Genomic DNA, 17,668 nt, shown 5'->3' on the forward strand with positions numbered 1-17,668 from the left:
GAACACTATTTTTTGATCGTTGTTGTAGCAATATAAACAAAATATTAATATTTATACAGTTTTTTAGTTAATAATTACAGATATATATACATATATTTTTCAAATATATTTAACGTTTGAGTTGTCGACTTTTTTAACGTTAAATTCAAAACGAATGCTTAACACTTTTTATTAATGATTTACAGTAGTTTCTCTAAGGATAAAAGTTAATTTTCATTGTCATTTATTTTTAACAAACAATAAAATTAATATGCTTCAGTACGGAGTTTGGCGAATTTCGACCCGCATAACCTTTAGGTATTTAGTTATATCTATATTGTGCTTTTTACTTTTAAACCACTAATGCAGTAGACTAATGGTTGAACTGCTCACATCAAAAGCTTTAACAATTCTCTTGTTCGCTTGTGTGTAAACTTCTGCTTATTTTGATCTTTTATTTCAACCGATAATCAATCTCAAGCATGAAATTTTTATTTAAATAAAAAAAAAACCGTGACGTTGTTTTTTAGTAAAAGTAACTCGTTCTACGCAAAAGGCTGTTGATTAGGCTGCTGATAAATGCGGCGACCATTGAGTTTTCTGCTAAAATTTTTTAACTACCATACAACCACCTTGTACAAAAATTTAGCTAATTTAAAAAAATTTTTTAGACGTTATCTTGTTTCTGAAAACCATTTAAATTCAAACTGAATGAGAACAAAAAAAAAAGACTTTACATTTATTAATCGAGTTTGCTTTAAAGTGACCCAATATAACATAAACACATTGTGCATAATTTAAAACGATTGAGAGAAAGTTTTATTGAATTGCTTCTTCATTTTTTTTTTTTAATTCAAGAAAATTTACAAAAAGTAATAAAATTTACGTAAAATTAAGAAGCCTCCTTAAGCCACCGAAGCCACCCCACTGTTTATTGTTTTTTATTTTCTTACGAATCAATATTACGATAGGAAGGCATAATGAGGTATAAGATATTGAAAAATCAATAAGTATTTTTTGTTGTAAAATTAATTTTTTGTTTGAAAACTAAAATACTTCGAATTATGCTTAAAGTAAAACCTGGTATTAATGTAAAATACAATTTTAATTAGTTAAGTAACGATTGATTCTTTATCAAACGATTATTAACAGCTATACAGTTTATAAAAAATAGTATAGATATTTGATAACATAAATGCACATCTGTTCTCTTTATTAAATAAGCGCTTCTAAGTTTATTAATTTCAGTCAGTATATAAAAAAATTAATTTTGTGCTTTGTAATCAGTTGTAAGTTACTTTCAAGACTGTAGAAATCAACAAAAAGTATAGATTGCAGCATAAGTTAACATTATAGACCACAAACATTGTTAAAATAAGATTGTTCTATAACATATTTAATTCTAAGAGCTTAGTCAATTAAACTTTTTCGACCATATTCAGGAGTTAAGACAAAAGTTTCTTCAAACTTTAATTTATACTTATGTTGAAAAAAGTTAGATTTTAAATTAACAAAATTATATAAATTATAATATTAAGTTAACAGATACACAACAAAATTCAGTAAAATCAATCATAACTTTTACTCATAAATATTTTGTCTTTTAGTAGTATACAGTCAAATATAAGTCACACGTTTTATAATACAGTGCTTATTAGTTGATCTTCAGTACAACTTTGTTATTAAATACCTAATAAATTTTGAAAAAATTACTCTTTTATAAATAAACCATACTTTACTTCAGTAGTTTTAAAAGTCTGTTAATTGTAGTATAATAAGTAGAAATATTTTTTAAGTAAAAAAAATACAGTTTACTATCATAATAATTGTAAGTGTTTTCTTTAAATATTTTCAAAATAATGTTTGTTCTTGCAGCTTTTGTATTTGATTTAATTTAAAACACCTGTCATGCATTCACACCCGGAGAAAAACAGGGAGAAAGGTTTTCAATCCAGTTACCAGTATGTTCCAGTATCTAACAGTTCTACGACTAATCAAAATCCTGGAATCCAGCAAAATAGTGTGATTGTTCCTACACTGAAGCAGTTTTCTGAACCAACAAGCAGTATAATACGCTTTGATGCATTAAGTGCTTCAACATCCTCAAATGTTATTCACTCTAGTGGACAATATTCTACTCAAAATAATGGATCTGGAAACAGTATGATGAAGGGCGGAGTGCCTCAACCAACAAACTGTGTGATGAAAACGTCTTTACCAAGTAGTGTTAAAAGTTATCCAGCTTCTACAGTTTCTTCTGACGCAAGTAGCATAGCTCCATTACTTGCTGCCAGTTCTAGTAATTCGCGGTCAATAAACACGGTTACAAATCAAGTACTTTCTACAACAAATTTAGTTCCTATGAACTATTCGGCTAACAATGACTTATCAAATTATGGAAGTTTTATACAAAGAGGTTATCAACCGATCCAATCCCACCCTATCGATGATGATGACACCTCTAACCGTGTATCAATATTTCGTTTCAACTTCATAAACCACACATTGAACGAAGTTGTAAGAAACGAGCAAGCAGTTATCAATCGACTAAATGGTATTGAACGGCAAATCAAAGACAACCAAGAAGCGTCTGTGAGATGTTTTAATTTGTTGAATCAGAGTGCAGATAGTATACAGAAGTGTTTTGATAGACGTTTTGATGATCTTTATAAAAAGTTTAAGAAATTTATAACGGTTGCATTTATTGTTGGTATAATCTTGAATATTTTCTCTTTTGTATTAATTATAATGTCGGCTGCACAGTTGTACTATATAAACCAGCTGTAATAATATTTCTCTAAATTATTTTATACATCACTTTTGGTGTTAAATTTATTTTCAAATGCTTTTTTATGCATACAATTCCGCACGTTTTTTATTCTTTTCTTATTGGATGATAACTTATAATTTTGATAACTAGTGATCCAGAATTTAATGCTTAATAAAGCCTTCATAGTTCTAATGTTAGTTTGTCATACTTTTAGTGTATAAAGCATAGTTATATTATTATTTTTCGGATTAAATGCTTTGAAAAACTAGAATAATTTTTTATTTAAGAATAATATATGAATAACATTATTGAAAAATAATTTGATACTTGTTGAAAAAAACAATTATTTGTTTTTTATTTGACAAAATTTCCTCACTACGTTTTATTTTATTGGTATGTAGTTGATATTAGTTTTAATTGCTATAAACGAAAAGTTTTTGATTTCTTGGTACTTCAAATCATTTTAAATAGTTACAGAAAGCAATAAACGAAAAGAAAGATAAATATTGATTAAATAATAAAAAGATAAATAGTATCAGCATTATATATACTAACTATAAAACAAGAAAATAATTCACAAAAAAAATAGAAATGAAGAAAAGCAACCTACCTTTAAGGAGCTGTAACATAGATGCTAATTAAAGTAAAAATTCTTAGTTATTGAAAATAGTTAAACTAAAAAAATAAGATTAAAAAAGTCAACGAAATTTTGTTAGTTAAAAAGATTTGCAGTGCGGACTCGAACTCGGGTCTCTGGATTGGAAGGCACCGGTGGTGACCTCTCCGCCATGATTCCACTTGGATACTATTACATTTTCGAGTATACATAACAAAATTATTTTCATAATCGATGTTTTGGCAACTATCAATGAAACTCGAACCCAAAATATTTTATTGGAATAAGCACAATGGAGTTAATTTGAAACTGTATCAAAAAGTAGTGTATAAATACAACATTAAACAATTTTTGATGATTTTTATACCTTTCAAAGACAGTTCACTTGTTATCACACTATTTCACAGTCAGTTAGTTTTACTAATAATCTAATCGCAACCCTTACCGTTGGTCAGTAATTTTTTTTCTTAACATATTCAAAGAAAGCTTTTTTGTATCATTGCTCATTTTTCGAAAAAAAACTGGAAAACTTACAAAAAGTCATAAAAATAACATAAAATCAAAAATTCCACAACAAAACTTCATTTGAGTCGTTTCAAAATGTTCACAATCTGTTTGTGTGTAGCCACATTTAAAATAAATCAGCTTAAAACTCCAAGGTCGCTTTTTTTTGATCCCATTTTGCATTGGCGTGGAAATTAGAAAATCGGTTAGAGGTAAGGTGAAAGTTTCTTCAAATCATTTAAGTCAACACAGAAAAATTAACACCAAAGCATAACTTTTTTAACAACTTTTCTAACCATATTTTAGTTCTTTGTGTTTTTTTTTAATAAAATTAGAACTATTCTATTCAATTTATGTTTTTTGAATTAAGTTTATACTATTCGTTGATATTTGTAAATACCTTCTGTTACGGAATTATTGTTTTGAAAACGAAATACTTTTGTACATAGTAAAGTTAAAGAATAATTTAAGATGCTGACTAGTTAAACCTAAAATATAGATAAAATTTTATCAATAAAAGTGTGTACCACCGGACTCGATCTCGCGACCTTCTACTCACGCATCGGGTCGGCGATCGCTGAACCACACAACCACTTGCTTGTTGACTTCAATGCTGGTATATAAACTTTAAAAACTTTAGATTTAAATAAGTTCATTTAGTACTTATTAGTTTACCTTTCTGTAAATTGCTATTATTTTTTTATTTGAAACATATTTACAAAGATAAGACTGTTTTTTTTTTGCACATAACGTTTACGTGAATTTTAATACTTGAAAGTTTTCCATTCAAAAGCTGCATAAGCAGAGCAAGTGTACTTATTAAAGGCAGTTTTGATTTTTGTTGCTTAAATCTAATTTAAAAGAACAAAACTGATTAAATGCTTTGATAATAAGAAAAATTCAGCGTGCAAAAACTTTTTTTTGTACATTTAAAGTATTAAAACTTTATAAATTAAACAAACTTATCCAGCTTTAATTAGCTATTATGGCAAAACAGATGCAAATATAACCTAACAGTTTATATATTATCGAAAATCAGAACTAAAGCAAAGGAGATATATTTCAAAATTAAAATCAACATTATAACAGCATTTATATCACAAAGCAAAGTTTTAGAAACATCACAAGCATTTACGTTGTCGTTTTGATATTTTGTTGAACCAGCCAGTAATGAAAATTATATGGGTATGAATAAAATGTGGTAGAATATCTAAACTTTTAAATCATCAATGCCAGGAATTCTAATTTACCTGCCTGGACTTTTATGTCAAATAAATTCACGTGGTTGCTTATAATGCTGATAAATTTAAGATTATTGATTGTAATGTCTAATTAAGCAGAAGTATAATAAAGAATGTAAGGCTGAACTACATTAATCCCAGGCGTTTCTACAGTTAAAAGACCAAGTTTACCCTTCATTTTACATAGACGAAATGATTTGATTTTTTAAAATAATGAAAAGTGTTAAGGTTAACCGAGAAAAAAAAGATACTTTAAAAAACTTAAACTTAGTAGATGTACTTCAAAACATAGGTAAGTAAGGATATTAATGTCTTTCAAACTAATTAACAGCAAATTTATGCTTAGATATAAGACATTAGAAAACATTGTATATGATACACATAAAAAACCCTGTAGACCAAAACCTTGGCTTAGATGGCACTAAATAATTGTTATTAAAATATAACTAAAAATAAAAACTTAAAGTTATAATGGTACTTAGTCGGTGTAACGGTATTTGATTTATTTTATCAAAAGTACAGAGCTTGTACCTACCATTGTTTATTTATTTTAACACATACGGTGGTAAATAAAGTTATATATAATGGTTAAATCTAATAGAGACCTTTAAACTCATAAAGGCTCTAAATGGAATTTTATTTGAACTGTAATTATTACTTAAAAGAAACAGTTTAATGTTTTAAATTTATAGCTAAATAAATATGTTGTTTGTGATATAAAACTAGAAACGATCATGTAAATCATATAAAAATTAGATTCATTTATATACAGCAGTAAAATATTTAAGAGCTAATTGCCATATATATTTGTATCTGTTAGTTTAATTAAGATGCACATTATCCAATACATGGACATATAGTTAGTGTTATTCATTACTATATAAGTTGCTTTATTCAACTTAAAAATATAGAGCAATTAAATAATTTATAAAACATACCATACACATACAACTTTAGTGTAAGTGAAATTTATGCTAAACTAAGTTTAAACTGTATAAGACTACAAAGTGATGACGTAATAATAGTAAAAAGGTAAAAATGAAAAATATTACATAATTACTTGAAAAATCGTGGACAAAAACAGTCTGATTTATTAAAGTCTAACTTAAAAGACGCCTAAACTGTTTTATACAAGTTAAGACGTAAATACTTACTTGTGTAAATGGAAAACTTTAGCGTAGATTTTCCAAAATTTAAGTTGTTGTGGAGTGACAACGATACTAATTAAAACGAGAAGTTAATGTACTCACTTACTTTGTATAGTTTATCAAGTAACCAACAAAAGATGTTATCAGACCTGCTGATCAACAAAGTAATAATACATATAATCAAAACAGTGGTCAAACTTGAAATAGACATATACCAAATGTTAAATGTAATATAAATTAAATCAATGTACCTACTACAGAATGTTACTTAACATATAAGTTTTAGTAGATAATTATAAATGCCATAACAACTAAACAAATGATTAGCTTTGATGTATTACAAACTTGCCATAACTAACTTTCAATAGACCTTTATACACAAACAAACTAAGATGTAATTTATTTACTAGACATACTAGGTATTTAATACTGTGTAACAATGTAATTAGTTAAATGACGACAATAAAATGATCCTGATAAATAAAATTACAAAGTAAGTTGAAGTGTTTATTATAGAATAATACCAGGCTGTCTACTACAAATCTGTAGCGTTTGTAGTACGACACCAAAGATACATACTATAAAACATAAAACTTTACTTGTAATTTATATATGTTAATATTGAGTTTAAAAGAAAAATAACATACCGAAAAATTGTGCGTAACTACTCGTACATCAAGCAAAAAACTAATTAGGTGCCGACCAGCATAAGGACGCGGCCTAAAGGACGGCTTTCGTTATTTGTGCAAAAGTCCCGGGAGCAAGAGCTGCTCCGATAGGAGCAGCTCGCAGCGGGAGGGACTTATGCACAAATAACGAAAGCTGTCCGCTACCACTTTAACTCAAAACCGAACTACTTCTTAGAGCTCAGTACCACACTTTTATCTGGTTTGGCTGTCAGGCTTACTAACTGGGCTCAAAGCGTAATTAGGTTTTTAAGAAAAAATGGTTGGGAGAAAAAGTGAAAAATTTTTCGCCGGCGGAGCCGGCGAAATGACTATAAAATGATTTTTCAAATAATCTACCCAAAAATTTTCCAAAAAAAGTTTTGATTTGGGGAAATCCCCATTTTGAAAAAAATTTGTGCGGCTTGGCTTAAAAATTAAGTGACTACCTTATAGCGTACTCCTTAAACATAACCCTAACTTACTACCATATAGTTGTTAACTAAAAAATGAATGTCTTTTTAGGTGGTAATAGTAATTAATTTGGAATATTATTAATTTTTCGAAGGTGTTATCATTGTAATAATAAATACCTATAACCATAAAATTCGTGTGAGACATGTTAAATAGTCTTTTCTTTTTGGAATGTTTGTTGTGACACAGTCTAATAACAGTATCCAAAACTTATAACTTAAATTTGAGTACTGCTAACTTAAACATTTTGATTTGATGTTATGTTAACACAATATCAATCGAAAACTTTTAATAAAATAAATGCTTACTGTTGTTATTAGGCTGAATTTACAACAAATATTCAAAAAAAAAAAAGGCATTTTCACATGTCATTCCATAAAGCCAATGCAAATCATACTTGGTCTAGTCAGATAAGAGTCTGGCTTTTGTCAGCTAGTCACAGTTGATTATAATAACTCTATAAAACATTAAATGGTTATCAAAGATTTGCTAGCTTTTAAATACACTTCATAAACACTACAAGTAACAAACAACCAGACTCTTATCTAATTTAGTTATATTAGCATTATCAATTATTACACTATGCTACATAATTCTAAAATATTTAACAGGAAAAACAGTGGTTAATCATTTCTTGTTATGTTTTGAACAGTTCAGAGACATAGACATGCTTGTATATTTTTTCAAAGACTAACTATTACTAAATGTTCAAATACTCTTTGATAAGAATTTCTATGGTGACACTGTCTAATAGTATATCATAAGTTTTTGTTCTACATCATCAAACAGCATTGATATAATGAAACCAACAAAATAACATTTGATTTAATGCTACACATAGTATCAAGCTGAAGATGAAACAAATACTTATTTTATAATGTCACTATTAAAATTCAAAACAAAGACTATTTTTGAGACTACTCCAAAAATTAAGTTTAACACATCTGTACAACATAGTCTTTTTATAAAGATCATACATAGTCAGATAAAAGTCTGGTTTTTGTCCATCAACTATATTAACCACTAAATGGTAATCAAAGTAATAATACACTTAAACTTTGAATTTTACTGTTAACTATAAACACTAAAAGTGACTGAAAAAACCAGACTCTTATCTAAATTAGTAATATGAACATACAAAAACACTCAACATAAGTCAGTTGATCAAGCTGCCTTAATGTTGCTTGTGTTCCTACATGTTCACATGTAATAAAGTATGTCACTTATACACAAACATTTTACACTGTAGTTTTAATTGCTTAGTGAATAAAAACATGATAATAAAACATTTACTTTAACAATGTGTCTCTAAAAGTGTGCAAAGATTTAAAATTAACTGCTTAATTTTAAAGCTTGTAGCATTCAGAGTTACAACAAACAAAAGTACAGCTTGATTTTTAGCTCTAAAATGGTAATTGAACATTTTACATTGTAATCTCTTTACAAATATTCATAACACATAAGTTTTGACATATAGAAAAGCTAATGAATAATAGTAATAGCTTTTAGTTAATTTTGCACACTTTAGAAACTCTATAGGATAATTTATAATCTAAAATTTTAATTGTAATTAATTCATAATTTTATGACATGCATTTATAAACACCAGGGCTGCCACTCTTCAATTCGAAAACTGTACTCTTTTAACCAAATTTCAGCTTAATTTGAATAAGATTAGAAACTAAGCAGCAAAAGCTGTTAATGTACTTTACTTGATATCAATTGAGTTTGAGCACTAATTTACACTAATGATATTCTATATTTACAAAAAAATGACAATATTTATTGAAACAATTAATTTTCAAGTATTTAAAATTGAGAAAGCACTACTAAAAAAATTAAGTTTTGGCAGCCCTGAAAAATAATCTTATATGACATTTATTATCTTAACATTAACTATTTTGTATAACATATAAAGCACTTACCTCAGTAAGAGCAGTAAACCAAGAACAGACCTGATATTCAAATTGCCACAAGAAGGTTAGTGGCAACAAGGGTTGATATAGATGACTGCTGTAGAAATAGAGATGCCCAATTTGTTTGTGCTTAATAAAAACTTTTCAGTGCAACTATGATTAAATAGAAACACATGATAACTCATGTAGCAGACTGCTGATTTGAGACACTTATTCACCATAAAGGTGAAGAATTTTCTCTGAAATCATGAAAAAAAAAAAGATAATTAATTATATGGTAAGAGTAGGAGACTGTTGGTTTGAGATACTTTTTTGAACATAAAGAAAAGATTTTCCTCTGAAATCATAAAATATTAGATAAATAATCATATGATCAGAATAGAATACTGTTGATTCAAGATACTTTCAAAACATACAGACATTATTTACATTTCTTTTCTAGCATAAACAGTTTAAGTTTCAACTGTTAAAGACAATGCTAATATTTTTTTCAAACCAAGTAATTGATTTTATGTGTCTGCTTTTAGTACCTTTTATTACTTACAAAAAGGTAAACTCTAAAATGATTTATGAAAGTAAAGTAAAAAATGACAAGAGCTGCTACCAGTAACACAACATTTTACTAATGAATGCAATTTCATAAAAATTTCTGCATACAGAATTGAACATGACCATCACAATAAAGTAGAAGTCTGTTGATTTAAGACAATTTTTCAACATACAGGTAAAGACTTTTCTGTGAAGTTGTCAACAAAAAGAAAGTAAAACACAAGGTTATCACAACAAAGTCTGCTGATTTAAGACAGTTTTTCAACATACAGGTAAAGACTTTTCTGTGAAGTTGTCAACAAAAAGATAGTAAAACACAAGGTTATCACAACAAAGTAGAAGTCTGCTGATTTAAGACAGTTTTTCAACATACAGGTAAAGACTTTTCTGTGAAGTTGTCAACAAAAAGAAAGTAAAACACAAGATTATCACAACAAAGTAGAAGTCTGTTGATTTAAGACAATTTTTCAACATACAGGTAAAGACTTTTCTTTGAAGTTGTAAACAAAAAGATAATTAAACACAAGATCATCACTATAAAGTAGAAGTCTGTTGATTTAAATCACTTTGGCAACATGCAGATGATGTAGATTTGTTTTGTGTTCTTTTTTTCAACCATAAACAGTTCAAGTTTCAACTTTTAAAGACAACTTTGATTTTTTTCATACTAAGTGATTGGTTTTGAATTGTATGTGCTTGTACTTTAAGTACCTTTTATTACTTACAAAAACTTATAAAAGAAAAACTCTAAAAATACTTATGTAAAGAAAGTTTAAGTAAAAATTTGATGACCTACCACTCCTATGGAAACTTTCCTAAAATGGATTGCAATTTCTTAAAAAAATTCTGCAAACAGAATTTTTGTATAATTACGTAACAAATAAAACTTGTGCAAAAAATTCACTTGGTGACATTCACGAGTTCTCTCTTCTCTCGCTTTGATAATTTTAAGCTAATTTTAAACTTTTAGCTATACTTTTTTTAAACCTTGGTTTTTTCAAAAATAAATTTTGCCATCATGTCGAGCACCGAATTCTGCTTCAAAAAACACCAAACACTTTATAAAAAGGATGAAAAATGAGCAAAATAGAACTTAAAAACTTCAAAGCTTTGAATTTTAATTTAAAGTTTTGTCAAACTTGTATCTCTTGTTCGAAAAGATTTAGAAACAATTAGCAGATACTAGTATTCGAACTATGTTCGTAACAAATATCTCTTCTATGTTTTTAATTTCAGCTTTAAACTTTTGTTTTACTTAAAGATTTACACTTGTATCTATTCATTAACTGCTTAAACAAAACATTACTTACATGTGTAAATATAAATGATTAAAATAGAGGTGCGATTTTAATACAGTTACAGTAAACTTTTGATTGATTAGTAAATTTTTTTCTAAACTACTTTTTATGGAAACTTGTTGGTTTTTGTACTTATTTATCAAAGTATACTTCAATCTAGTAGATACTCTCAGTTGTGATAAGTATGTGGTTAAAAATTTATGCACACATTAAAGCTTAGCTTAATCTCAAAAACTCTGTACTTTTAATTTTGTCGTTTTTATTTGTACAACAGTTTATTTTTACATGACTTAAGTTTAGCATTATTTCTTAATTAAAATGTAAATGTAATGTTAGTATAATGTAAGTTACAATAAAAAAAATTTCATCAAGTTTATAGACAACTGTAGAGTCTTTATTTGATGTGTACACTGACAAACTTATCTATATGATTTGACTGTATTTCTATGTATAGTCAAATAAATTGATAATGTAAACTTTTGGTACTTGTAAATACTGTTGTTTACTTAATTGACCTTTTCAAAATATTATTACATTCAAGTTGTTTGAATAAATGCTTGTGAGCTGCAGAACAGTTGAACTAATTTAGCTCCAATAGAATCTTAAAATTGTAACACAAGTATTCAAAGTATTGTGTTTTTAAAATACATACTGTTCCTGATGGAAAAACCAGCACATTTTACCTATCATGTAACTTACATATAAACTGAGCTAAAACTTATTATGATACTTGAACAGGTATCATTCAAAAGTAAATACATGTGCACTTATTGCTAAATATAGTTTTTAACAAAAGGTGTTTCACTTTATCATAAATATTTCAGTATTATCAAGTTTCACTAAAGTAAAGATTTAACTTTTTTTTATACTAAAACTTTTTTTATGTTTTTCATTTAAAACATAGTGATAAAAATGACCAATAATCTAACACTTTAAGCTAACAGCTAACATTTACATTGAAAGCTACTGAAATTTAGTTGATAAAACTTATTGATTAGTGTAGTACTTATTTATAAATTAATGCTTAACTCTAGAATTAAAGAGAACATTTAGTTGCAATAAGTATGAGAATACACACTTATACAAACACCAATGTTTAGCTTAACTTTACAAACTATAATGGGACGTATCAAAACACTAACAATGCTGTTAAGCAAAGTAAAAAAACTTTAACCTGTTTTTAAACTTTTGTCTATGTTTTTTTAAAACCTTGTTTTACTTTTAAATAAATTTTACCACCATGTCGAGCACCGAATTCTGCTTCAAAAAACACCAAACACTTTATAAAAAGGATGAAAAATAAGCAAAATAGAACTTAAAAACTTCAAAGCTTTAAATTTAAATTTAAAGTTTTGTCAAACTTGTATCTCTTGTATGAAAAGATTTAGAAACAATTAGCAGATACTAGTATTCAAACTATGTTCGTAACAAATATCTCTTCTATGTTTTTAAAATTCATTTTTAAACTTTTGTTTTACTTAAAGATTTACACTTGTATGTGTTCATTAACTGCTTAAACAAAACATTACTTACATGTGTAAATATAAATGATTAAAATAGAGGTGCGATTTTAATACAGTTACAGTAAACTTTTGATTGATTAGTAAATTTTTTTCTAAACTACTTTTTATAGAAACTTGTTGGTTTTTGTACTTATTTATCAACGTTTACTTCAATCTAGTAGATACTCTCAGTTGTGATAAGTATGTGGTTAAAAATTTATGCACACATTAAAGCTTAGCTTAATCTCAAAAACTCTGTACTTTTAATTTTGTCGTTTTTATTTGTACAACAGTTTATTTTTACATGACTTAAGTTTAGCATTATTTCTTAATTAAAATGTAAATGTAATGTTAGTATAATGTAAGTTACAATAAAAAAAATTTCATCAAGTTTATAGACAACTGTTGAGTCTTTATTTGATGTGTACACTGACAAACTTATCTATATGATTTGACTGTATTTCTATGTATAGTCAAATAAATTGATAATGTAAACTTTTGGTACTTGTAAATACTGTTGTTTACTTAATTGACCTTTTCAAAATATTATTACATTCAAGTTGTTTGAATAAATACTTGTGAGCTGCAGAACAGTTGAACTAATTTAGCTCCAATAGAATCTTAAAATTGTAACACAAGTATTCACAGTATTGTGTTTTTAAACTACATACTGTTCCTGATGGAAAAACCAGCAAATTTTACCTATCATGTAACTTACATATAAACTGAGCTAAAACTTATCATGATACTTGAACAGGTATCATTCAAAAGTAAATACATGTGCACTTATTGCTAAATATAGTTTTTAACAAAAGGTGTTTCACTTTATCATAAATATTTCAGTATTATCAAGTTTCACTAAAGTAAAGATTTAACTTTTTTTATACTAAAACTATTTTATGTTTTTCATTTAAAACATAGTGATAAAAATGACCAATAATCTAACACTTAAACTAACAGCTACCACTTACATTGAAAGTTACTGAAATGTAGTTGATGAAACTTATTATAAAAACTTATTGATTAGTGTAATGCTTATTTATAAATTAATGCTTAACTCTAGAATTAAAGAGAACATTTAGTTGCAATAAGTATGAGAATAAACACTTATACAAACACCAATGTTTAGCTTAACTTTACAAACTATATTAATACGTATCAAAACACTAACAATACTGTTAAGCGAAGTAAAAAATCTTTAATAAACTGTTAAAGAACAAATTACATTAATTAACTCTATAAAAAAGTGATACAAACAAGCTAAAGTACTTTTTTATCTGAAAACTAGACAGAACTGTAAATATGAAAATTTATGCAAATTTTTGAGCAACAAAATTCAATGAAAATGAACAAGTAAGTTTTATTTTTGAAATTTTATTTAATTTTTTTTTAAACCTTGTTTTTCTCAAAAATAAACTTTACCATCATGTCGAGCACCAAATTCTGCTTAAAAAAACACCAAACACTTTACAAAAAAGATGAAAAATAAGCATAATAGAGCTAAAAAACTTCAAAGCTTTGAATTTAGACTATTTTGTAGCTTTGAGTATCTTTCAAACTTGCATGATATGAGTTAGAAACAATTAGCAGGTGTTAGTACTCGAACTATGTTCATAGCCAATACCTCTGCTATGTTTTTAATTTCAGCTTTGAATATTTGTTATATTCGTAATTTTTCATTAACTGCTTAAAAAATCGTTATAAGTAAATTTAAATGTTTCAATTCAAACTTTAATTTAATATTATAACCATAAATTTGAGATTAATAGTTTAGTTGGTGTAACTTACTATACAAACTTATTGATTAGTTTATTTATTTTTAAAGAGTGCTTCACTCTTATTTTTATGAGTTCATTAGTATTAAACACCTTAATAAAGACGTTGAGGCTTAGCTTAACTTTACAAACTATGTTTAACACATAACAAATAACTAATGGATATATTAGATTAAAAAAACTGTTAAAGAACAAATTATATCAATATACTCACACAAACTAAAGTAGCTTTTATCTAAAATCAATCCAATAACATTAGATGAGTTTATAAAACAAACTAAATTTTAATAACAAAACGTTAAAAAGAACTTTTATAAAATAGCAATTACAATTTAACAGCTAAATTAAACTTTAAATATTTTTAAGCTGCTTCAGACTTTTTAATTAGTAAAATGATGTCTTTATAATATTACCTAACTTTTTTTAATTAATAAGATCCTTTTATTTTGAAAAATAAGTAACTAACAAAAAAAAACATGTACACAGCAATACTACTATTTAAAATACAATTATAATGTCCAATTCAAGTCCAGTGAACTCATTGAAAAAATTGAAAGACATACTTACTGTCGTTGGAAATTTGCATGGAAATGGTTTCACATACGAAGTTTTCAAGGAAATCGGCAGGGGAGCCTACGGTGTCGTCTATGAATGCCTTGACGTTTCAACATACCGGAACGTTGCTATTAAAGCCGTCGAACACAAGTATGGAAACAATGAGCGGGAAGCTTTCGACAGTCTGCACGACGCTGATGGGAAGTGTAACCACTTAGTCGAGGTTCTCAATGGTTTTACTAATCACACTTTGGCTTGCCTGGTGTACCCGGTTTACGGCCCCAATCTGAGCAAGGCAATGGAGATTAATAAACATCCGTTTAAAGCGCAAGAGGTTAGAATAATGGCGAAACAGCTGATTGAAGCGGTGAACTTTCTTCATAAAAACGGAATGTTGCATTGCGATATTAACCAAGAAAATATTTTATTAAACAGGTTAATAGGACATAAAGACTTTACTTAATTATAATTTTTACTAATTAGGTGCATTTTTTACTGATCTTTATGATGTTTGTTTAAAACAACTTATAGCCGAGTTAAATGACTTTTTTTTGTTTTTTTAACAATTTATTATACTAAAAATTTATATATATAATAATAAATTTTAAAATAATATCTAAAGTGTAACATTAAAAAAACTTTTACTAAACAGTTTCTACTACGACCAGACTAAAATGTTTTCTTACTTTATGCCCGATATCAAACTCTGCGACCTTCGTTCTGTGCGTTGGGAAAGAGATTTCAACTATGACGTCATAACAACACTTCAGTACCGCGCTCCTGACGTCATAATGGGCCATAAAATTGGGTATCCATGTGACGTTTGGTCGATCGGCTGCACTTTATACGAACTCTTCATAGGAGAAGTTCTCTTCGATGCATCGACGGTTCAGGAACTGCTCCGGATGATCCATTTTATGATAGAGAATTTTACTGGCGATGAAGTTGAAACGATAAACAGAAAACTCTCTGAAGACGGTGAAATTGTTGATGTTTTGAATGAGCAAGAGTTGGGACCCATAAAGGGCAAAACCTTGCTTTACGAATCAAAGAAGATGCGTTCTTACACTAATAACCAAAATAGAGTTAAGTTATTGTGGAAACTAATAAATAGGATGATTGACCGAAATCCAGTATCAAGAGTTAAACTGAAAAACTTAAATGAAGAAGAAGAAAATTAAATGGTATTTTTTCTGTGTGACCGTAATATCAACAAAAGAAACTTAACTTTTTGTGTTTGTTTTATGGACTACTTTTTTTTTTACTTTGTTGCACTTATTTTGACTTTAACTCAGTAGCTTTTTGTTTTCGTTACTGAGATGGAAAACCTTGTGTTATTTATAAAATAAAAAAAGTGGTTTTGTACGACTTGAAAACAAACTTTAGAAAGTTTATGTTTTTATCCTGCTTTTATATTTTTGTTTTCAGTAGTTTAACCCTTATAGACAAAATTTGGTAATTAAATTTGCTCGATTTGTAAAAATGTGTAGCCTACATTTATAAATCGTGTTCTTTAGATATTAAACGTAAATTTTTAACTTCTTAAAAATTGATAAATAATTTTATATAGGACCTCAAAACAAAACAAAGCTACAAAACAGTGGAATTAAATTATAAATAAATTTTGTTTAAACCGTTTTCCGGAGTTTAATGAAGTAAGACAAAAATTATTTTAATTATTAGTATTTTAAAGTATGTCGCATCATTACTTTTTTGAAGGTCTTTTTGTTTTTAAATGTGCATTTATGGCAACTTCTAAAATTACTTGTAGACCATAAGTTGCAAACTTGTTTTTCCTAGACGCTAAAATGTAAATGTTTTTCATAACTTCGAACAAGAAATAAAAACAGACAATTATCTGATATAAATTTAAAAAAGAGATATAGTATTAGAGCTAACGTTTAAAAAAAGTAAAATTCAGTAGTACACTGGTGAGTTAAAAATAGAAACATATGCTATATATAATATAAAGTATATATATAAACATATTAACATATTTTTAACGGTCTATATTTCTTTTACTCCTTGGTTTCAGACGAGCGGTCGTTTATCAAAACAAAGTTATACAAACAAAGTTAAAAAAAAACAAGTTAGTGAAGAATAAAATAAATTGGCAATTGGTGTTTTTATAGCTAAAAAAACTAATTAGAGCTTTTGTTTTACTTTGTACAATTTTTGTATACGTTCTACAAACAAACAAAATGTTTCAAGAATAACATTTATATCTTAAACACTACACTCTAAATTGCTGGGGACATATGGCACTAACTAAGTCTAATTAATAAACATTGAAAAAGGACCGTTCGTAAGCCCTTTGTTCATCAGAAGGTGTTATACTGTAGGTTGATCCGGAAAACTTGGTCAGTGTCGAATAGTTGGCACTATGGATTTCAGGATTTTGATTAGTCGTAGAACTGTTAGATACTGGAACATACTGGTAAATGGATTGAAATACTTTCTCACTGTTTTTCTTCGGCTCTGAATGCATGACAGGTGTTTGTTTTTCAATCAGGTACAAAAGCTGTAGAAATAATCATCGTTATAAAATAATTAAAAAAAATGTTCTAACAATTGTTATAATTCTTTATTATGTTTTTTATCTTCTCATCACCACAGTATATACTCAATGTACCGCTTAAAAAAACCAGACATTAAAAAGTATACAGTAATATCTTT

General features: G+C 27.3%; 1 protein-coding gene across 1 annotated transcript; it reads left to right on the plus strand.

Moving 5' to 3' along the window:
* Positions 1–14,951: 14,951 nt before the first annotated feature.
* LOC145832945 (uncharacterized) lies at positions 14,952–16,173 on the plus strand. Its single transcript, XM_082940148.1, has 2 exons — positions 14,952–15,427; positions 15,645–16,173. Exons 1-2 carry the CDS (start codon positions 14,952–14,954, stop codon positions 16,171–16,173), a joined length of 1,005 nt encoding a protein of 334 aa, XP_082796274.1.
* Positions 16,174–17,668: the final 1,495 nt, after the last annotated feature.

Source organism: Thalia democratica, chromosome 4 (genome assembly GCF_965202585.1).
Source record: "Thalia democratica chromosome 4, ktThaDemo2.hap1.1, whole genome shotgun sequence".
Classification (NCBI taxonomy): domain Eukaryota; kingdom Metazoa; phylum Chordata; class Thaliacea; order Salpida; family Salpidae; genus Thalia; species Thalia democratica.